Below are 24,093 nucleotides of genomic sequence, written 5' to 3'. Positions count from 1 at the left end.
ACCTGTTTTTGTGCGATTTTTTTTGTGCGGTGTTCTTGTTCTTGTGCGCTTTTTTTTCGTTCGGCATATGAAGAGAAGCATATTTGACGAAGTTATCGTCCATTTAGTTTTTTTCCATGTTTTATATGCATTTCAGTGCGAAAAAAGCATATTTGCGTCTAAATTATCCACTTCTCAAAAAATTTCCATCCTTCCATCAAATGGTATAAGTTGCGCATGACAAGATTGCTAACAGCAACAAGTTTCGACAAGAACTAAAAGCACAACACAGCCACGCGCAATCGAAAAGGCAAACTGTCTATCGCAAAGCAGTGAAACAAAAAGAAATCGAACGGTGAACGGCGTGGATTTGAGCTAGTTTTTTGGGGGAAACTTTTTTATGCGGTCCCTATCTACCGCACAAAAAGTTTTTTTGTTTTTTTTTCAAATTTTGCACCGAACATGATTTTTCAAGGCTACTGGTGAAGTTTTTCACAAATTTTTTATACGATTTTTTTTGTGCGGTCGCTACCCCCGCACAAAAAAAATGTTTGTCTGTAATTTAGTTTTCAGTGATCTTGAAAACTATTGGTATTTTCTGCCATTATAGTATTACAGGTCGAACTCAATCATCCGGAGTATTTCATTTCTAATTTTTGTTATTATTAGATCGGAAGTTTTGAATAATTTGTATAATAATTCCATATTGAATAATCAATATGGGTATCAAATGAAAGAGAATTAATCAAGAATTAATCAAGAAAATGAAAACAAATTAGGAATATTGAGGTTTTAGGGTGCAGTAAATGTTTCTATGGTGGTTAGACTCTCCACCCCCTGGTTAAACACTCCACTCCACTCCCCTCTCTAAGAGGGGGGGGGCTGCCATACCAATGAAACACAAATTACAGGGGGCACACAAATACAAACTTCTGCATAACTCGAGAACTAATCAAGCACAATTTGGGATGAGGGTTTTTGGGTATGAGAAATATTTCTATGATGGTATGACACCCCTCCCTCCTCTGGAATGAAGAGGGGGTCCCATAAAAATATTACACATATTTCAACCAAAAATACTCCAACCAAACATGACAATTGAAAATTTTCGGAAAACTCTGAAGGAAAAAAGGGAAAATTAAATTCCGATATGTTCTACGCACGATGAAACGCACTCCTATATCTTCTTCTATCTATACCAATAAAAAGGTATCGCCGAATGTATTGATAAGGGCAGAACTCGAGGAAGAAATTGTCCGATTTAGGGCTGTCTTTATTCTATCATATTTTCTGTATAAAACATTTATTCCATGTAACGGAGGAACATGTTATTTGCAAGTGGTTGAAAAATCTTGAACGAGAATTATGTCTGAAAATAATCTGATATTATAATGATGAGTTTTGTTAGAAATACTAGGAATTTGATAGTAATAGGTAAATTCAATGGGGTTGATTAGAAGATCAATCAATGAACAGTTCTGGACCCATGAACTTGCTCAACTTTGTACTAGAGAATAGGTTATGGATTAATCAGAATATTTCCAGGTGCAGCAGTCTCGTGAAAAATGGTAATATATTTATTCTTTTTGGAAAAAAATACTTACGTACTAACGCCACCGAATCCGAAATACAAAAGAAGGCAATTTTATAGTTCTCACGGACACTCAGTTATCTTTTGTATTGATGTTGCCTTGTTCTTTGCAATGTTTTGTTATTTTTTAGTGATACGGAAATGCGTATTTGGGATTTGCGGTATTTACGTATTAACGCCGCCGGAAAACTATTTTTATTATGAACTAGCTGACCCGGCAATCTTCGTCCCGCCCGAAATTTGTTTTTTGTTATCAATACCTTCAAACATTCACGTTTTTTTACTCATAGTAAAAAAACGTGAATGTTACTCATAGTAAAAAAACGTGAATGTTACTCATAGTAAAAACGTGAATGTTTGAAAGTATTGATAACAAAAAACAAATTTCGGGCGGGACGAAGATTGCCGGGTCAGCTAGTTCATAATAAAAATAGTTTTCCGGCGGCGTTAATACGTAAATACCGCAAATCCCAAATACGCATTTCCGTATCACTAAAAAATAACAAAACATTGCAAAGAACAAGGCAACATCAATACAAAAGATAACTGAGTGTCCGTGAGAACAATAAAATTGCCTTCTTTTGTATTTCGGATTCGGTGGCGTTAGTACGTAAGCATTTTTTCCAAAAAGAATAAATATATTACCATTTTTCACGAGACTGCTGCACCTGGAAATATTCTGATTAATCCATAACCTATTCTCTAGTACAAAGTTGAACAACAATATGTGGACTCAAACATGGCTTGGCGAATGATTGATTCACTATATTTGGTCAAATGGTTTAAAAGAATATCTGATGTAAAGAAACTGTAAGCAACTAGTATTAATAGTTTCATTTGTGTACATTCTAGTAAGCAGATGAGTATTGGTCGAAAATAAAATCTACACATTGACCAACCGGCATTTGACAAATTATCATGATAAACACACATTCAAACGCAACATATCCACCCCCGATATAAACATTGCAGTTTCACTGAGAAGAGATGCGCTTTTCGCAAACACAAAGACGAATAGATCACAAAATCTCTCATTCTGCTTTCATCTGATTCCGGACGATGTTACTCGCTAATAGAGAATGGACCGCATTAAAGCCAATAACATGTGGAGAACAGCTCTCTCCCTCTCATACTTTCGAACAGATCTCTTCACTGTGTGCGCATCCTTCATCTCAAATTCATTTCCATGAATGTAGAGACAAGCGCCGCGTTACACGCGAGCAGAAAAAAAAGTTCCAATTTTGGAAAACTTGCCAATTTTTGCCTCGGTTAAAATTTGAACTGAATTTTCACATATTTTTTCGTGTATAAGAAGATGATTATTCTCATCTCAGCAAACACTCACCTGTTCCTATTCAAGCAAACTCCGACTCGCCGCAACCTGCTGCTGCAATATACTGTTTATGTATCACTTTGTTATTTTTTTATTGCCACTTATGATGATGCTTCTATCGTTTTCGATTAATTGACTAAACTGAACAAAAAACAAGCATTGAAGAATCACAATTGCCAACGTCCAATGAATGACTGCTCTTCGTTCGCTACTTATTCGTGTGAAGGGGATTCGTACGCACTTCTTCGGAAGCTGTAGTTCCCTCTCGCGAACGGCTGGTTGCTGGTAGACGGTGGAAGCAAAGTGGACAGTGGCGACGCGTCTGTAGTCGAAAGTAAAAGTGCACTTTTTCTAGCAATCTCCACATCACCAATCAATGCAAATCGTTCGCACGTAGGTAGCAGCAGCAACGCACACGCAAGACTTCATGCATCACCGGTCGCGTCGTGGCCGTCACCGAGCGCAGAAGACCGTCATGAAAGTATGTACCGAAACTAGAACACATTGGTCATCGAATCTTTTGGGCAGATGAAATGAAAACTTAAGTTGTGGTTGACTACTACACGGGTACCGCAGCAAGAAGCCGCAACCTGATGATACCGGGCGTTTCTTGTTCACCCAGGCCGTCGCCGCCGTCGAGGCCAAAGAGAGTGCGATTGAGGGAAATGTAAATGGACACCCAGACACGCCGATGCGATTTCTGCGATGTGTTGCAGAAACGATAGTTCCACTGGGCACACAACGAACTGTTCCGCGGAGACGATGAACAGCGACTGATGAATGAGTTGGCCGTTTGTTCACAGGAGATCCAACTGCATGCTGTAGTGGTGGAAGTGTGGGAGAATGAGAGTCTGCCGTGGAAACAACTGAGAATGTGGGGTTCGTGGATTCGCTGGTTCGTATTTTTGATATATTGCAACACTATTAGCGGATAGAAAAGCGTGGGATGGTATTGCGTAGACATGAATCCTTATTAGTTTGCTGTGCTGCTTATTGAGTAGCGATCAGTATCAATATTTACTAGTTATAATCGATATGGACTGTGAACAAAATTGTTCACACGAATTAAACTACTTCAGAAGATAAAGCTAACATTCAGTTCATCTGTGGTTCACCCATACGGCATGTGCGTGCTTCCAAACAGACCAAGAAATTTAAACTTAACCTTGACCATATGACCATTCTATATCACATGGTTTCATACAGTAGTTATGTTCAACAAACGAATTGAATACATAATGTTTCAACACATTACAAGATGATCCATCACGATGTAAAGGGTGTGTCACATCAAATTGCATCACGGAAAAAACGCTGTAGAAATTTTATTTTTAGGAATTATATCTTCAGCTTTCGCTTATAATCAGATAAAAGTGTATAGATCACGTTGGCCATGCTTCACTGTAAATTTTTCGTAAATTTGGAAAAATGTCGTCGAACGAAAAAGAGCGTCGTGAATTAATCCTGTGCACTCATTTCGAGAATCCGGAGTTGTCACAGCGGGACATCGGTAAGATGCTGGGAATCGTCCAATCCACGGTCAGCCGAGTACTAAAACGATACTTCGAGAACCTAACCATCGACCGGAAGGTGAAGAACGGCAAAAATGGATGCTCCGTCAGTGAAAAAGATCACAAGCGCGTAGTTAAGCAGTTTAGACGTGATCCGAGAAGTTCGGTCCGGGATGTCGCCAATAAGCTGAATTTGTCAAGTTCATTCGTCCAGCGGACCAAGCAGCGGGAGGGCCTGCGTACATACAAGGTTCAGAAGGCTCCTAACCGCGACGAAAGGCAAAACATGGTGGGGAAGACGCGAGCCCGGAAGCTGTACACCGAAATGCTGACGAAGCCGCATTGCCTGGTAATGGACGACGAAACATACGTCAAAGCGGACTTTCGTAAGCTGCCGGGCCTGTTGTTCTTCTCCGCAGAGGACAAATTCAGCGTTCCGGAGGAGATTCGCAAGCAGAAACTATCCAAGTTTGCCAAAAAGTAAATGGTGTGGCAAGCGATCTGCTCTTGCCCGACCATCTTCTGGCCGAATCTCGCTTCGTGCCACTATTCAAAGGACGTGTTGGAGTGGTACGAAGCCAACGGGGTCACCTTCGTGCCACAGGAAATGAACCCGCCCAACGCGCCGGAGCTTCGCCCAATAGAGAAATATTGGGCGATTATGAAGCAGGCCCTCCGGAAGAACCCAAAAATTGTCAAATCGGAGGCGGACTTCAAGAGAAAATGGATTTCTGTTCAAAAAAACTACAACCTGACGTTGTACAGAACCTTATGGACGGGTAAAAGAGGAAGGTGCGAGCATACACACCCTTTATTTGGTTGTCCGGAAAGTTCTTCTCGAAACATAAGCATTATTTTTTATAGGTAGACATTAGGGTGTTAATGAATGTATGGGAAAATCGATCTAAAAATTTCAAAAAGTTACCCCATACAAAATGTTCACCACCGAAAAAACACCCTATGCAAGATTTCAGCACAATCGGACTTAAGGGAAAGTGGTCAAAGATTGAGTTTTTTGAAAATCGAGATTTACTGTTTGGTCGTTTTGTCGTCTGGAAAGTCGATTTTGATTTTTTTTGTTTGATAACTGTAAATCTCGACGTGTCATGCAATTTTCAGACATTTGGCATCGAAAAGAATATTGAAAACCCCAATTTCGAGTGATTTTTCGGTTTTCAGAAAACTCAAATTTTAACGTTTGCCATACTAAATGATGTCCGATTGAGCAAATATTTTGCATTGGGTATTTTATCGTGTAAATCAACATTTCGCACAAAGTTCCATATGAAAAATAGAGATGATCATTTTCAATGCCACCCTAAACCATACGTTTTGCCTCGTATTCCGAAGAAAAACTTAGTCCCAGAGTGTCGATTTTTGACAAAAAGTGTCTCGACGTTTCAGGTATTTTAAGGACATTTGGCAAAAAAACAAATTCGAAAACATCATCTTCATGTACACACATAGGGTAGTGTTTGCCGATTGACTATTTCGCTGAATAATTTGCTCTAGTTTCTTATAGAAATCATTTCCCCCAGTGGCAAACCGTAATGAGCGGTTCCGGTGCAGAAAGTTTATATTCTTCTTTGCTTCTAACTCATTACATGTCGAACCTCCTCATGCATCATGCAGAACGCCTGTTTCTTCACCGGGAATAAGTGATAGTCGCTAGTAGAGACGTCGGTTAATCGTTCGATTAATTCAAATAATCGAATATCTGAAATTATAATCGAGTAATTTTGTATCGAATAATTCAAAATCAGAATATGAATACATCGAATAATTGCCACTGTAATCGCGATTAATAAAAAAAAGCAATTTTTCTCAAGGTTGACGCATTTTTAGGACTATATATTTTTTTAATCGAACATTTTTTATCCATCCTTCTAACATCGGCAACCCGATAGACCACGCGACCAGAATGACGTGATTATTACAACAATAAATATTCGCTCGATTAATCGAATATTGAAAAACAATTATTCGAATGAATCGAATATTGAAAAAATCCCCAACGATTAATCGATAATCGAATAAATGAAAAATTTAGACATCACTAGTCGCTAGGGTTAAAGACGTCGGTTAATCGTTCGATTAATTCAAATAATCCAATATCTGCAATTATAATCGAGTAATTTGGTATCGAATAATGAGAAATCAACTTTAACTTTTAAAATTAAAATATCATAATCTTTTTTATCATGCAATGTCTGTTCATTATCATTACAAGAAAAAAATATTCGCTCGATTAATCGAATACTGAAAGACAATTATTCGAGTGAATCGAATATTTAAAAATGACCCGACGACTAATCGATAATCGAATAAACGAAAAATTTAGACATCTCTAGCTAGGGGCGAGATCTGGGGAGTAAGAAGGATGCTCGAACACAGTCCATTTGAATTTTTTCAATTGCTCTTGAGTTACGCGAGCAGAATGGGGCCGCGCATTATTGTGGATGAGGAACACTACTTTCGTCAATAAACCTGGCCTTTTGTTCTTAATCGGTCCAAAACTTCACAATAGTACGGTGATACGATTGTGACGCAGTTACATCGTACTTCAAAAAGTTGAACACTACGCACTTCGCGCTCGGAATAGAAAAACTCGTGCCACGCTATGAAAAATGCCTCGAACGTTATGGCGATTATGTAGAAAAATGGAAAATAAAACGTAGATTACGAAAATCACCTTGTTTTTTGTCCTAACTTTATTTTTCCGCGATTTCTGAGGCACTGAAACTTATTTTTTGAACGACCCTCGTACTTCAATTGAACCAACTTCTTACATATCTCTGGAAACTTAGAAAAAATCATGGTTCTATAGTTGTGAAACGCAGTGTATTAAAAATTACGACTTTAAGTGCGGATTGCGATTAAATTTCCGCTCTTAACCCAGCGTATGAAATTTAATACGCAAAAATGCCCGTTTTTGAAAAACTGTTTTTGATGAAACTAAAGTGTTAAGCGCATTTTAAATGATACCATGTGACAATTTAAGAGTGTTTTTTTTTGTGTCAGTGTCATTTAACTGCCATTTTTGTTGTTTTGTTGTGTATTGAAGCTTGCAAAGTTCGGGTTCAATGGAGTCGCAAAAATAAACATAAATTTATCAAAGTTTTACCTTTTAAAGGATTCCAAATTGCTCAAATCTATGACACAACACTACTAGACGAGTGTAAAAAATGATATCTAGCAAAAAATCCGAAGAAAATTATGAAATCGCAAAAAAAAATCTATGTTTACTTTTGACGTATGAAATTTCATACGCTGTGCAACTATGGTATATTTTTTCTCAATAGGATATATCAGCTTCCCGTTAATCCGGAGGAGCTGTACAATTATCTGATTGATTTGGACGAAGACGCTTTCGAAAATCTAGTGTCAACAAATGATATTGACTTTGTCATCGTGCCTCTAAGCGGTGGAGACTGCGATGTGGATACTGGAGATAGTGACTCGGAGGACGGCCCTTCCGGTTTTGGCAAACAAGTGAATGTCGAGAGCAACAATGAACGAGGCTGTTAAGGATTAGGTCAACTATACATTCCGTACCCTAAATAATTTGCTCTCGCTTACAAATCGATCGCGCAGATAAAAATCTCTAAACCTAATTTGCATATAGCACAAAGCAGATAATAGGTTTCTAATCCCTATTGTCTCTAAGCCGATAGAAGGATGGATAAAATAGGATGCGACGATAGCTTCAGCCTCACTAGCCACATACAGATCAGCGACTACGCTTCGTACATTATATCGTGGAGAAAATAGAATATAGAGCTGAGTAATTTGTATAGTTTCGTTTCGACTACTTATTCGCGTCAATAGTGTCCCGTCCACAATCCGGAGAACCAGCTAACTCATATAGTCTCCTACAGAGGCCAATCACAAGATTTCTCCTCGGGCAGCAGCAAGAAGCGGAGAGCCAGACACTGGGAAAAAATGAACTTAAATTCGGATGCAGATACAGCCGTTGTTCTTGAAGGACATTCACCTGATCTTAGTGATCTCTGCTCGAAACATAAATGGTCTGCCGTTCAAATGTTCTATTACCTATTTGACGCAGATTTCGTCGGACTAATCACCACAGAGACAAATAAGTACGCACTGCTAATAGGAGATACAAGATTCCGTGTGACCGTACCGGAAATGTACAAATTTCTAGGAATTGAACCATGGGACAGTTATGCGGCAGTACACGGAAGTGCCAATAAAGCATGAAAATGGTTGTTGAATTTTATGAAATAAAACCGTTTTGTTCGATATTCAAATGATTTCCATTTTTGATACTGTATCGGCTCAGCGTATGAAATTTCATACGTCAGATATCTCAACTTCTAAAGAACTCCAAACCACTCCAAACTGCGTTTAACTGGTCGAACGTTAACTGGTCCTTGGACCAGTTAAAAAGCAGAATTTCGTGAACGATCGACGCCATATTCAAATGGAGAATTTGCTGTGAAGGGCATTCGAATGTAATTTGAAATGTTGTGAAAATTGACATTATTTTCGCATGGCAAAAATATTGATTAAATTGCAGAAAAATAATTTCCTCAAATTATATTTCATACCTGTTGTGGCACTCAAGGCGAAGCTTCCATTGGAATCCTTTTGTTTATCCAATTTCATGATCAACGCGAATGAAACAATTTATTGAAGTTCCCCTCGATTTTATTAATGTTCTTCCATTTTCGCCGAGTTAGTGAATGTTTACTGTATCAGTAGGAGCTTATTCAAAGTAGTAAAGAGTTGATTTTTTGATCTGCGCAAGTGAGTAGGCCGTTTATTAAAGTGAAAAAAGGAAACCGAATGTTGATAACGCAATTTTTTTTTAAATTGTGTAGCAATCTTAATTTTTTGAAATTACTGGTAAAGTTTAAATCGATTTTTTTCCGGTGCCTATCCCCTGCACAAAACAGGTTTGCCTGTAATAGCTTCGATCCCACCCATAGATGGGAGGGATGAACTCAAAGTTTCTATTGCAAAATGTGCAAAACCTGACATTGTTTCTCACAAGACCACGGGAGCTGTTCTCTAAAGTGTTCAAGATGAGCATATTTTTGCCACTAGCTATTGAATTTTATAATATAGGCAGCACATTTAAAACACTAACTAATCGGACATACCATAAAAAACGAATTATAATTCATATCAGTGGATGATAAAACTGTAAAACACTGACTTTAGAGTATTTAGAAGGATATTCGGTCAATACTCTATGGTATAAATGCAGAATGAATTACAACAACGAACACTTGAGACAAATTAGCCTTGATAAAGTAAATACAGAAATGGCCTTCTGGATTTGTTGAGTTTGTTCTCAATTCATGTTTGTGTGTTGTATGAAAATTGTATCACTCAAAACTGCGATTTTGACTTAGGCATTCATATATTAACAATGTCCCTATAAAGCCCGAAAATAATAACTATTATCAGGGTTGTTGCTTCACAATCGATAGATGCTTGGGATATTTGTAAACAGCCGGCTTTTTAGCCACGTACATCTCGTTTCAGGCCCAGAATGTCATAGTCAAAAGTACTATGTACCACAAATATTGTCCTTCAACTCTGCGGCATGGAATAAATTGAAATCGAAGCCATTCACCAATTCCGAATACAGAATATCCACCGTCACCGGCAACCATTTGCGTCGCTTCGACATTTCCTCTACATAATGTCACAATTGACGATGAACAGACGCCAGCCGGGGTGTTTCAATCGATTAGTTGCGTCTCTTCCGATAACGTACCCGCGAATCGATGTTTGTTTTTAACGCTTTTCTTTGTGTTCTTCCAATACCTGCACCGTTTTTTCCCTATTATAACACTACCATAAACGAGAATAGAACTACACGTGATAGATCCGCGCACAAGATGTTTTCGCGACAGACTATCGCAGCTACTGACCTACAAATATTCCACACCACTGGTTGCTTCCGAGTGCGAACACGACTCGAGCGTATTTCACTTCTGAAACGAGGCGCTGATTGAAGCGCTTTCTCTCCCGATTATAATTGATCACTGGAAAATGTTTTTTTGCAGAAACTATAGGTAAACGCATCAAAACCTGGTACAAAACGAGTGCGCTTATTATTCGGCAGAAGGCAGATAGCGTACAATTTTTTTTTGACAGCCAATACTAATGCAGCTATCCAACAGGGATGCCAGGTGATTTTTTCGTATTTTCGCGAGGTACGAGAAAATGTTCACAATCATGTTTTACAAAAGTATTAATATATAACTCAATTTAAAATTATTGTTATGTTTATTTTTATTATTATTATTGTATAATGAGTACATACTATATAATTAATTATTTGATTATTTTTAACGATGCAAGAGTGAATGGAGTAAAAATACGAAATTATTATATTGTGTTACAAGTACCTATTAAGCATGCATATAAGCATATGGGAGTGCATCCGAGTGGTTAGCATCTCACATTATCATGCCGGGTATTCGGGTTCGATTCCCGTTCTGCCCGGGGGATTTTTCGTCAAAGAAATTTCCTTCGACTTGCACGGTGGTCACGCGTATTCTAGAGCTTGCCCATCGGAATACTTTCAAGGCGTGTTAATTTGGCTTAAGAAATCTCAACTAAGTATTGATAAAATGATGCTAGTTCATGCATACGTTGAGACGGCAAAAGTTCCACAGAGAACGTTAACGCCATTCAAACAATATGCATATGGATAAGCCATTCATTGAGAACATTAAAAGTGGACATGTGTAATTGAAATAATATTATCGAATAGTAGTAAAACAATAGCAAATATTCCTCATTGATCTACTTCTTCTTCTTCAATAGCACTAACGTTCCTAATGAAACTTCGCCATCTCAACGAACTATTTCCATCCCAGATAAAACCCCTTGAATGTGTTCTGAGTAACAAAATCTAAAATACATGTGGCCACGCTGCAAGTCGAAAGAAAGTTCTTTCTGGAATCAATCCTGAACTCCGGCATGATGTGTGTGATGCTAAACACTCGGCAACGAGCTTCTTCTTCTTTAATAGCACTAACGTTCCTAATGAAACTTCGCCATCTCAACGAACTATTTCCATCCTAGATAAGACCTCTTGAATGTTTTCTGAGTAACAAAATCTAAAATACATGTGGCCACACTGCAAGTCGAAACAAAGTTCTTTCAGGAATCAATCCTGAACTCCGGCATGATGTGTGTGATGCTAAACATTTGCAACGAGAGCATTGATTTTATTTTAGAGATTTTTGATTAGTATCTGAAATTTGTACGAAAAAATACGAACTTATTTTTGAATGTCTCAAAATATTATGCAGAAAATTGAATAGTAGTTGCCTATTTGCAATTGCGTTCTAGCTCTCACGTCATTCGATCCACATTAAAACTAAAAACAAAGCAAAGTAATGGCAAATGAATTATTAATTCCGATTTATGTGGTGCGTTTCAACTACTTTTCTTTTGAAAACAATAGACAGTGTTTGCTAAAATTACATAAATAATGCAATGCCTCATTGAGCGCGCCTAAATGGAAACACAACTTCGAAAAAAAAACTATCAACTCGTCGGGCAACACGATTTTCGTATTCCAGGTCAAATCTCGCGTAACTTTTGAAAAGTTCCTATGTAACATTTGTAAAAAAATCGAGTTAATGGAAACACGCTAGACTTGTCTTAACATCTGGCATCCCAGCTGTCCACAAATGAAACAAGTTGACTTTCCAAAGGTGAGCTATTCCATAGAACCGCTGTAATCGAAGAGCAGACTGTAGCACCGCTGTAAATATAACAGATATCTCACTTTGAAAACCACGTGATTCAAATTCAAATGATATGCATCATTGAGCTCATTCTTTGAATTTATATGTTTCTTGATCTCGTTTATTAATTACAGAAATGTACAATTCGTTGTCAGGAAAAAATGAGCAAATAATATCGGTAAACGGACTGATAACAACCCGGCTGATAATTCGTTGTATGTAGAGTTCAAATTATTCTTAGTTCTTACCTCGTACTCGTTGATGGTGAAAGTGATAACCGACCACAAAGAGGGATAGCCGCTTTTCTTCTTCCACATGCAATCCATCTTTGTCGGACTCGTGACCATGAAATTTGATTGAAGTTCTCACAACTCTTCTTGGTACTCAACGGCAGGTTGTTTGTTTTAAAAGGTTGCTTGACGCAGCTAACGGGTTTTCGGTAAATTCTCCGGGGTCTATGCGTAGACCAGGACGTCTTCTATGTAAACGATAATATTATCTACACCTTCGAGTATCGTAGACATTTCCCGCTGAAAATTTTGGCGGTACAATTTACCCCGAACTTTAACCTGATGAATCGGACTATACCGTTCTCAGAAATGAATGTGATGAGATCACGTGATTCGGTGTGAAGTTCAAGGTAGTAAATTGCGTTGTTTAGTTCGAGTTTTGTGAAGTAAGTGGGTCCATGGAGTTTCACTTCGTCTAATAGAGAATGACGGGAATACTCCTATTTGATAGTTTTTTTCGGTATCCTCATATTGTCCACCAGGTGGAAGTCATCTTTACCTTCAGAGACTGCGCCCATTACTAATACAGTAGAACCCCGATTATCCGCGAAATAGTGGGGCTAGATCACCGCGTATAACGAAAATCGCGGATAACGCAATAGAGGGCTAAAACTGAGGTACTAACACGAAAAAAAGATATTTTAGCATGAAAACTATGTTTTATCAATACAGAAATTGTTGAACTATCCATCTGTAAGGTCGTTTACATCAGTGATCAGATAATGTGAAAGCTATTTTATTTGTATTTCAGAGAACAATGAAACACACGTCTATTCTCTTTCAGGAGCTTTATTCAACTAACTGATGCTTTTGCTGGGGGACGAGGTAATACAAATTTTACGGAAACAATATTCAAGTATACAAGGTGGTACAAAAGTAATGATAATATAAAATACACTGGTGAGCCCGTTTCCACAGCTGGTAGTGCTCGAGATTTTCGATCATAATAATATTTCATCCTTCTTTTATTTTCAAGAATATGCTCCGAGACATTTGATACCACTTTAGGGCAGTATTTTTTCAGCTGAAGCTGGAATAAATACGAGAGAAAAGTCTGCTTGCTGGACTGCTGCCGATATTGTTCGGGATATTCCTCCAATGCAAAAGGACGTACCAGAAGTTCTGACTGGTCCTTTCTGCTTTCTGGATCAGACGTTTCACTATCTTTACAGCGGCCTCAGCTTTACCGTTGGCTTGATGGTGATAGGGAACGGATGTAGAGTGCTGGAAGTTCCAATATCTTGCCATTTCCTTCATTTTTTGGTTAATAAAGCTGCTTCCGTTGTCCGATATTACTAACTGGGGTATTCCATGGCGAGCAAAGTTGATCTGACAAGTCTTCACAAGGCAGCTGCCTGACAAATAATTCAGTATATCAACTTCGATATAGTTAGAATAGTGATCTACCGTTACGAGAAAGTTTCTTCGTTTTCCTGCATATTCTGCGAAGAATACATTCATCGATACAATCTGAAATGGATACACGAGAACAGCTGAACACTGCATAGGCGGCTGATGTGCACTTTGTCTATCATTGAACGCTGCATAGAACATGAAATAACAATCCGATCGTTCCTGAAAACCAAACCCTCCTGGGTTGCAAGCTTACTTCTATACTTGAAATACATTTTAGCTGGTGCTGGAACACGTTCGATAAACTTTGGCCAGCCATTGCAAATATAATCAATAACTTTCATCAGTGCTGGATTTTCACTAGTCGTTTCGATGATGCTGTCCAAACTGTTGTCGGACACTCTCAAATAATTGATAAATTTCCAATCTTCCAATTCCCGGAAAATCTTGAACATATTCATCTTTTGGAACTCTGCAGGTGCACTCGTGTCGTCGTGTGGTGCTCGTGAGATAGCATCCGCCACGGTATTCTCCTTACCAGTGGCGAATTCGATTTCCAAACGGTAACGTTGCAAGTTGAGTAACATTGTTTTGTAGTCTCTTGGGGGCGGTAAGCAGCGGTTTTTTAAAAATATTATTTAACGGTTTGTGATCCGTTCTAATGACAGTTTTAGGTTTACCGACCACTAGTAGATCGAACCTTGTGCAAGTTCTTTCTCAATTTGAGCATAATCACGTTCCGTTTCCGTAAGTGTTCGTGAAGCGTAACCGATTATACCATCATGCTGGAACACTGCTACACCCAGACCAAAAGAGCTTGCGTCGCAATCGATAACCAACGGCTGACGAACATCGTAGTATCGAAGTGTATTTATGTCCGAAACAATACACTCTCACCTATTGAATTCCGTTTCCTAAACATTGTTCCAAACCCATGGTTCTTTCTCGGATATCAGCTTCCTCAGATTCGTACAATTTGCGCTCAGATTAGGAATAAATCGACTCAAATAAGTGGTCATCCCTATGAAGCGATGTAGCTCCGCTCGATTCGATGGAACTGGATAGCTTTTTATTGAATCAATTTTGGACTCATCTGTCTGCAAGCCATGATTCGAGAGAACATGGCCGTAATATTTAACAGAGGTCTCACAAAGAGTTAGCTTTAAACGATTTAACTTAACGTTGTTTTTCCTCAAGCGAATGAGTAGATTCTCCAAATTTTGGTTATGATTTTCGAGCGCATCGCGAAACGTCTTAACTCGGCCATAAATAAGTAAATCATCAGCCAAACATTCCACCCCTTCCAAGCCTTGGATGATTTGCTGAAGCTTGGTTTGGAAAATTTCGGGAGCCGAAGAAATTCCAAATGGTAATCTCAACCACCGATATCGTCCGAACGGTGTTCAGAAAGATGTTAATTTACTACTACATTCTTCCAGCTCTACGTGCCAAAATCCTTTTCGGGCATCGAACGTGGAAAACGCTTGTGCTTGGACTAACTCAGGTAAAATCTCGTCTAATATCACAAATTGAAGGTTTGGACGCTTCGAAGCTTTATTCAATGGAATGGGGTCCAAACAGATGCGGAGTGATTCGGAGCCTTTCGTTCCACGCTTGACAAGAAATATATTACTCACTCATTCGGTGTGGTTGTATTCTCTTGTAATAATACCATCTTTCACGAGTTTTTCTAGTTCCACCTTTAGAAGAGCACGAAGTGCTATAGGTACACGTCGGGGCTGTTGGATAACAGGCGGGATATTGGAGTCAATTTCTAATTTAATTCTACCAGGTATTTTTCCGTAACCTTTGAAAATATCGCTGTATTTATCGACGATTTGTTCAGCTCTAATACAGTATACTTTTAGACGGTTCGGCGGGATCCACAGCTACTGAGTTGCAAAATTTTACTAGTCCTAGCGTAGTGCATACCTTTAGTGATAAAAGTGGCCTGTGCTCGACGTCAACTACTTGTAAGACCAACATATACTTTTTATCCTTGTGCTATTTCACTTGTCCAAGTACTGGAATGATACTACCACCAAAGGCTTGAAGTTTGAAGGACGACGGTAAAAGCTTGGGGTTCGGATCTCCAAATAATTTGCGCAACCAATCGTGTCCAATGAGACTTGCATTAGCCCCAGTGTCAAGTTCGCACTTCACTTTCTTGTATTTGTTATTCACCTTCAGTTGAACCTCCGCTAAAACATTGCCACCTTTCTTGGAGTTGTCGAATATTTTACCAATTTCTCCATCGATTTCCGACTCTTCACTGCTTTCCTTATCCGTACTATCTTCGTTCGAACTCCATTCGTCGTTCTTTACTTCCTTGATCCTTCGTGATTTGGTTCGTGTAAATGATTTTTCCTTTCTAGCACGGCACACTTTTTCGAAATAGTTTTTTCCACTGCATTTTTTGCACCTCTTGCCGTAGGCTGGACAAGATCCCTTCTCGAAAATGTGCCATTCTCCCCAAAACTTACATTTGCGAGACTTAGATGATGAATTCAGCTTGTTAATATCCACACGCGGCTACAACGACAGTGTTTGTGAGTGCTTCGCCGTTATTTCTTTCATCCGGCATAAATCCACGGCTTCCGTTGTTGTGATGTCAGTCATCGTGAGCATTTTTGTTTTTAGATGAGACCATTTGTTCGTTGTGACAATTTTAAATGCCATCATTTCCGTCTCCAACATATCGAATCTGCAGGGTTTAGCCAATAGCTTCAAACGAGACACGAAATCGTCAATGCTCTCCGTCGATAACTGTGCAGAGGTGAAAAATTCCAATCGATCGATGATAATATTCCGGGAGCACATCACTTTTCTTTTAATGGCTGCCAAAACTGTGTCCGAACTTTGTTCGTTTTCCGGGGTGAGTTCAAAGTTAAAGTACTTTCTAGTGCTGATGTTCCTACGATTGATAAAAGGAAACTCTCTTTCTTCGGATTTTCGGCAATGGGACAGTAATCCATCCCTATCACTGTCGCATAATTTCGCCAGTTGCTTTCGAAGCAAAAATTTTCCTCCATGTCTCCATCAATTACAAGCGGAGGAGGAAGAGGAACATTGGGTGATATTATTACTGCGGAACCTTCTTCAGCAGGCTGTACTCGGTGCTCCATCATCTGCTTCACAAGCTCGCCAAATAGCTTATTTTGATTTTCCAGTAGCGTCGCTATTTGCTGATCCGTTGTGAAAAGAATTTTTTTTATTTCTCGAACGATTAAAACCAAAATGGCGTCCGGAGGCTTTCACGTACACTCGTAACGCGCCGCGAGAGAGAAAGTTATATTCGCTTTCAGTTTTATCTCCGGTCGGCCTCCACGGAACACGATTTATTCACCGAATTATGTAAATGTTTTATCGAACCGAAACTACTTTACAATTCCGCGAGAACATCTGGCACCATGTTTTATTTGTATGTCAGAGAACAATGAAACACACGTCTATTCTCTTTCAGGTGCTTCATTCAACTAACTGATGCTTTTGCTGGGGGATAAGGTAATACAAATTTTACGGAAACAAGATTCAAGTATACAAGGTGGTACAAAAGTAATGATAATATAACAAAAGCCATGGCCAAAACAAAAGAGCGAGACTCTACTACTCACTGACAAATTTCGGGAAGGTTTATAGAATTACTAAGGAACTCGCATTCGCGGATTATCCGCACCACGGATCAAAAAAAATCTATAAGGAGCTATTCGATTTTTTTTGCGTGAGCTTTTAATCTGAAAGAAAAGTCAAAAGTTGTATAGACTCGATTATATACAGTTCGATTTTTTTATTTTTCAAATACGGCTTATTTTTAAAAAACATATAATATTTCAACGTTAAAGTGAAATTTAATTGACTATTATAAATACAGTGGAGTAAACATCGTAATTTTTGAAAATTTCAATTGAACTCTCAACAGGAATTTTTTAAAACGGTATTGCGGCGAAATTAAGAAAGATAGAAGTTGGGTATCCAAGAACAAATAGTAGAGCGGTTAGAGAGCCTATATTTTGGTGATATATATAATTAAGTTCATTATGAATTTTCGGGATAAAATTAATAATAACACCATTTAGTACAAAAATAAAAACGAACAATTCATTGGTACCTAAGTGGTGCGGACTCAATTCACTTAATTTTCAAGCAAATTCATGCATGCTTTCAAGCGATTTCTTGCAATAAATTCTCAGACCACCAGAGATGCCAGATTTACAAATATGTTTGTAAATCTACAGACATATCTGTAAAACTTTTTATTTTTGTTGTAGACTTTTTGGATATAACAATATTTCACAGGTTTTTGAAAAATAAGAGGCTCTATTCATCACATCAAAGACATTTGACTCACCATATGACATTTTTCCACAGAATTTTTTTTTAATTTTTTATTAATTCGTTTATTTTTATAGGCTCAGTTTCATAAGTTTAAAGGAGCTGAATTCTTTACTAAACATATTATATTATATATATATATATATATATATATATATATATATATATATACATCTATGAACAATTTTCCTTAATTCTATTGTTAATAAGGTAGAAAACCGATTACTCGCGGTAGACTCGAGTTTAGAAGGGTGACATATTTTTATCAGGATCAGGATTGGATATAAGGATATGTTGACAACGTTCACACTCACACTCTCACTCACACTCATCACACTCAATTCTTAAACCTATCTTATAACTACTATGTATTTACATTTCAACTAAATACAAAAAAGTCATTATATTTAGTTTATATCAATACACATGACGTTAGACCAGCGATACTCAACCTGCGGCCCGGCAGACTTTCTGATTGGCCCATCTGGTGTGTATGAAGTTTGGAACTCATACACATAAGTACTTTTGCCCTGACATCATTGCAGACGGAAGAGAGGATACGATTATTCACAATTAATGAAAAATTGCTTCCACTGCAGATAGGGAAAAATCTTGAACGAAAATTGTCTCTGATAATTATTTTCTGTTATGGATAAGATTGTTTTGCTGAAATTCAAGGAGATTTATAGAAAAATAGTTAAGTTAGGGTCAGGACTATGTCTTCTAAGTATACAACATCGAATAACAATTTTTATTCTATTTTCAACAACTTACATTTGCTTTCGAGTCTGCTTATGACGAAATATGGGTTACTGTTCGATATTGTTACCACAGACATGGTTCATGGCCGTTTAGTGATCTAAAACTTGTATAGCCTTGCATGGCGGATGGAAAATATACGCTGCATTTTCTTATAAATTTCACCAACGACAAGACCGCAAGCCTTGGTGGATGTCCAACATATCAACGAAGAAATACTGATTTTTATAGAAATTTAAACTCGTATGTATGTGTATGTATGTATGTGTAGATCGTTGAAACATTTAAACACACTTAGAAAACATAAGTTATTTTTTATTTTACAATTAACATATTCACTAGAAATATTTTTTATGACAGAACAAAGTTTGCTGGATATATATACAGCCATTCCATGCAAAATCGATATAGTGGTTCTCAGATTTGCGTCAAATATGGTAATTTTGTTTTTTATCGCAAAACATTAGACCCGTAGTTGTTATTTTTTCAGTAGGGTGCCCATTTCCATTTTAGGGCGGTCCGAAAAATCCTTTTTTTCCACTTTTTCCCAAAAATCACAAATGAAAATCATAACTTTTGAATCACTGAACCGATTTAGATAATCGACATATAAAATTGAAACTACCTTTTATTGAAAAATATTTAACTTGCGAAAAAAAATAATTATATGTTAGTAATTATTGATTGTAGTCGTTTTTAATTTTTTTTATGACTTTGGACTAGAGGGATTTTTTAATATTTTTTCTTGAAAGCTGGATTTTTTTACATAACATATCTCGATATCAGAGATGCTATTTTTTCGTTTTTTAGATATGATTTGAAAAATCAAAATTTGGGAAAATATCACACTTGCGGGAAGATTGGATTTTAGTCGCATAGGTCTAGTTTAGTCACATAGGAATATTGATCGAGGACTTAAAACATATTAAATTTACAAAATATAATGTAAAAACGATAATTATAGCATCTCTGATATCGAGATATTTTAGGTAAATAATCCTCAGCTTTCCATAATAAATATAAAAAAATATAGCGCTCCTATCTTTAACCGAGAAAACTATGAAAAACTAACTCAATCAATAATTACAAACACAAAAAAAATTTCGCAAAAGTAATATTTTTTCAAAGAAAAATAACTCGTAAGCTTTAATTTGATATGTCGATGATATGAATCGGTCCAATAGTTCAAAAGTTATGACTTTTTGTAGTGGGAAAAATGGGGAAAAATAGTTTTCCGAACCAACGATTAGTTTTGAAAAATCATATTTCGAAAACGAAAAAAATTACGTCTCTGATATCGCGATATTTTATGTTAAAAAATCTCAGCTTTCAAGAAAAAATATTAAAAAATATAGCGCCCCCGCCAAAGCCATGAAAACATTAAAAAACGACTACAATCAATAATTACGAAAATAGGATCCATATTCTCTGCAAGTTCAATATTTTTCAATTAAAGCTCATTGGCTTCAATTTGATACGTGGATCATCTAAATCGGTTAAGTGGTTCGAAAGTTATAAATTTTTGAAAAAAGTCATGTTGTGAAAAAGTGGAAAGAAATTGATTTTTTGGATCACCTTAAAATGGAAATGGGCACCCTAATGAAAAAATAAAAAATACGAGTCTAATGTTTTACGATAAAGAACAAAATTACCACTATTGACGAAGATCTGAGAACCACTGTATTGGTTTGGCAAGGAATGGCTGTATATATATACAAAATACAATCTTACGTTCATCGCGATGTACAAAGTATTAATGAATATGTGAAAATTAACGTTAAAAGACATTTCTATAGATCTGCACACTTTTACAGACTTTTCCGCATTTTTCACAGACATTCACATGTTTTTACAGACTTTTTTTAAAAATCATCTGGCATCTCTTCCTTCCACTTTTTATCGAATATTTTCAAATCGCAGGTGTAAACATGTACGTGACTCTGACTTCGTTTGTTTTTAACACGTTGACTGCCAACTATGAGATAACTCGTAGATTGCGATCTTTTTAAGGACGCCAACTACGAGTTATCTCGTCCTATGTTTACTTACCATTTTTATGAAAAAAGCAACAAACAAATTTTTTTATGATACCTATGTACTAGAATTTGAGTTTTTAATAATATAATGAGATAAAATCAAATTGCCATTTTTGGCCAGATTTCTGAAAATTGCCTTGGCAGTCAACGTGTTAATTCGTTCGGGAAAACGTTATGTCAAAGAAAGGGGACATTAAAAATCCGTTGCTCAGTGAAAGGCTGAGATGCTCTTCCAGAGATGCAATGGTTAATTAAACAATTGACTGAAAAATGTAGTTCGTTCATTTTATAATTTTAATTATTTTTGCCCTTGACAACAATACTTCTTTTATAGTGTTGATTATCATAAGAAAAATAACACTCCTGATCGTTGGATCTTTTTTGACAGCCGTTTTGATTCAGTCCGCACTACCTATATTGGTACGTAAACATTTATTAATCAATAACTTATTTTTTGAGTTTCAATTAAAATTTTAGAAAAGTCAACGGAAAATGAATCATTTTTGTTGTATACCCCTGAAGCTATGCATCTATTTCGCATCGATACAACACGAATGAGATTCGATGTTGTTCGTTTTGGCACAGTCTAATTGCCAATGGAGTGATTCGTGAATGGGTTAAAAAGATGAAACAAAAGTTAACTTTTTTTTAAATTTAAAAAACGGATAATATGACTATAAAACAATTGAAAATTCGATTGTATACAAAAAAGAATTTGTAAACTGTATATAATCGAGTCCACCCTGTATACAACCGTTCCATACCAAAATCGATACAATAGTTCTCAGATTTTCGCAAAAAGTTTAATTTCTCATTTGTTTCTCATCGAAAATTATGAGACCCGTATTTTTTGTTCTTTCTTCAGGGTGGCCATTTACATTTGAAGGAGGTCCGATAAATAATATTTTCCTCTTTTTCCAAAAATTACTTTTTCAAAAATTCACAACTTTTGAACTACTGGACCGATTCAGATGATCGACATATCAAATTAAAATCAATTAGCTCTTTGAAAAAATATCACATTTGAAAAGAATTTGGGTTTTATTTTCGTAATCGTTCTTTTTGAGGTGGATATATTTCATGGAGCGGTTAAGAATAAAAACAACGAGAATTAATCAATATAAACGGCTTTGTCTTTCATCATGACAATTCAATGCTATCATTATCTCTTATTCAAATTTGTCACTCAATTCGCTCTGCATTAACGCCGAGCAAATAATGTAAAGATGAAAAACTAAGTATTTAAAAAAAAAACATAAATTTCAACTCGAAACTATACGGTTCAATAAAAATTAAGCTACTTAGAGTGTTATTAAAACAAGTTTTATTTTCATGCTTATAGATCAGTACAACACATGTATTGCTAGAATTGCTTAAGATTTCTTCTTGATTTTCCGTTCATCGACCAATACTAATCATCGATGATATGATCCAAATACGCAATCAACGTTTGGCTGCTGAATCGTCAAGAGTATGCTCCCGGAGGACCACAACTCACCAAACTGTGACAGACCTCCTTCAGACCTAGCTTTTTGCTGTCACACAACTTTTCCAAGAACTGTTGATACTCATTGAAGTCCAACGTGGACTTTCTAAAAAAAAATGTAAACACGCAGCAACAGATTGCCACGAATTATTACTTCCAATGTTACGTGCTATTTATTTGGTAGTCAGGGTTACAACGAACGCGGTGGTTAGGGTTATAAATAACGACAGTGAACCTACCCGAAGGTGAAAAATATAACGGCAGTTTCGGTGAGGGTGAAGAATTTTTTCACTCCGATCAATCCTGCTTGTTGCATCCACGCATCGCTTTGGGACAACAATATCCGTTCGCCGTCTCCTTCGAATGTGTTAAGAGCTGGGCGAAATTTAGCGTATGATGTGAACATGGCGTTGAGTGTAGGCAACTGTTTCTTCGTACTCTTGGACATGTTTCCGTGTTTAAAATTTTCACTTATTTCGAATTTTTTCTCACAAACAATTTTGCGTAGCGATTCTCTACATTCCTATGCTGCAGTAAACTGATAACAACTATGCCGTTTCCATGACATGCGTGAACAACTATACATTTATGAATGTGTTTGAATTCGAAGTTTCATTCAACGATTTTACGCGTCATTTTGTTCTCTTAACTTAAGGCTGATTTAGACGATGCCAGTCAGCGCTCTAGTTGAAGTATCCAGTGAACAGAGAACAGACACTCTGTTCAAGTTACTTGTACCAGTATCGAACAAGTAAGGGGCTGTCCACATACCACGTGGACAACTTTAGGGGGGGTAGGGGGTAAGAAAATGTCCACTCTTGTCCACGGAGAGGGGGGAGGGGGTATAGACTGAGTCCACGTGGACAGGAAGAATTTTCTCTCCGTATTCATCAATAAACGGATTGAGAAGCCTGAGAGTGCTGCCCAGTCAAACGTTCATATATTTTCTTCCATATCATGGATCTTCTTCAGTGAAATCTGTATTATAAAAATATCTCACGTAAATTGTGAATGACCAATTATTTCCTATGATCGAACTTTTATAGTTACGGGGTATTCATAGCGTCATAGCCAAAACTATAAAAAATAAACGATTCCATAATGGTTGAGATTCCATGATATGCGTAAATGATTTTTATCAAATATAATTTTCTATACGTTTTGTTATATCTCGAGAACAATATATGATAATAACGTCTGTATAGTTTTTCATACAGAATTGCGTGTAAAATTATTTTTCCAAAGTATTTTCATTTCATTAATTTCTAGGAATAAATATTTACATTTGCAGGAGATTGTCTATGCATCACTAGTCGTCAACTTAAAACAATTGAGCCAGTGTTCTGATAAATTATAGAATATTTCAGGAGGTGATAGAGGATCATATTTGATGAAAAAAATTTTTTTGCATAGAATGCAATTGTAAAACTTTCAAATTAATAGAACCCAGGATCAACTTTTAAATGTAAGGAACCAACTTCAAATTTTGTGTTTTTAATTAGTTTTCCAAAAATACATGATAAACTGGAAGTTCTCCAACCACTCTACAGGTACTTCCTTGACACCACACTATTATTCTTCTTGTTATCTTCCACTAATTTAAATGTGTTCACAACATAATTTTATGCAAATTTTCCTCGAATGAAAGCATCGTGCGCACTTTTTGAATTTTCAGTTCAGTCAT

General features: G+C 36.9%; 2 protein-coding genes across 8 annotated transcripts in view; both read right to left on the bottom strand.

The window, feature by feature from the left end:
• The window catches only part of LOC129764858 (zinc transporter foi), a 56,401-nt gene extending 45,869 nt beyond the window's left edge, over positions 1 to 10,532 (bottom strand). The window contains exons 1-2 of one of the 7 annotated variants that reach the window (XM_055764400.1): positions 10,321 to 10,532; positions 2,916 to 3,044 (exon numbers count right to left, since the gene is read on the bottom strand). The gene's annotated coding sequence lies outside the window, so the exon portion shown is untranslated. The other 6 variants (XM_055764402.1, XM_055764401.1, XM_055764403.1 and 3 more) reach the window with 6 other exon arrangements.
• An 11,730-nt stretch (positions 10,533 to 22,262) lies between these two features.
• On the bottom strand, positions 22,263 to 22,965 carry LOC129764860 (uncharacterized). Its single transcript, XM_055764410.1, has 2 exons — positions 22,649 to 22,965; positions 22,263 to 22,515 (listed from the first exon to the last, which is right to left on the bottom strand). The coding sequence occupies exons 1-2, from the start codon at positions 22,855 to 22,857 to the stop codon at positions 22,389 to 22,391; spliced, it is 336 nt and encodes a 111-aa protein (XP_055620385.1). The 5' UTR covers positions 22,858 to 22,965; the 3' UTR covers positions 22,263 to 22,388.
• Positions 22,966 to 24,093: the final 1,128 nt, after the last annotated feature.

The sequence above is a fragment of the Toxorhynchites rutilus genome, chromosome 2, assembly GCF_029784135.1.
Source record: "Toxorhynchites rutilus septentrionalis strain SRP chromosome 2, ASM2978413v1, whole genome shotgun sequence".
NCBI lineage: Eukaryota > Metazoa > Arthropoda > Insecta > Diptera > Culicidae > Toxorhynchites > Toxorhynchites rutilus.
Note: the sequence above shows the minus strand (reverse complement) of the source record. Positions and strands in the feature narration are given on the sequence as shown.

Coding starts and splice junctions, on each gene's coding strand:
- LOC129764860 (XM_055764410.1), bottom strand. CDS start 22,857: ATGTCCAAGAGTACGAAGAAACAGTTGCCTACACTCAACGCCATGTTC. Junction 22,516..22,648: donor GTTATATTTTTCACCTTCGG/GTAGGTTCACTG, acceptor ATTTTTTTTTAG/AAAGTCCACGTTGGACTTCA.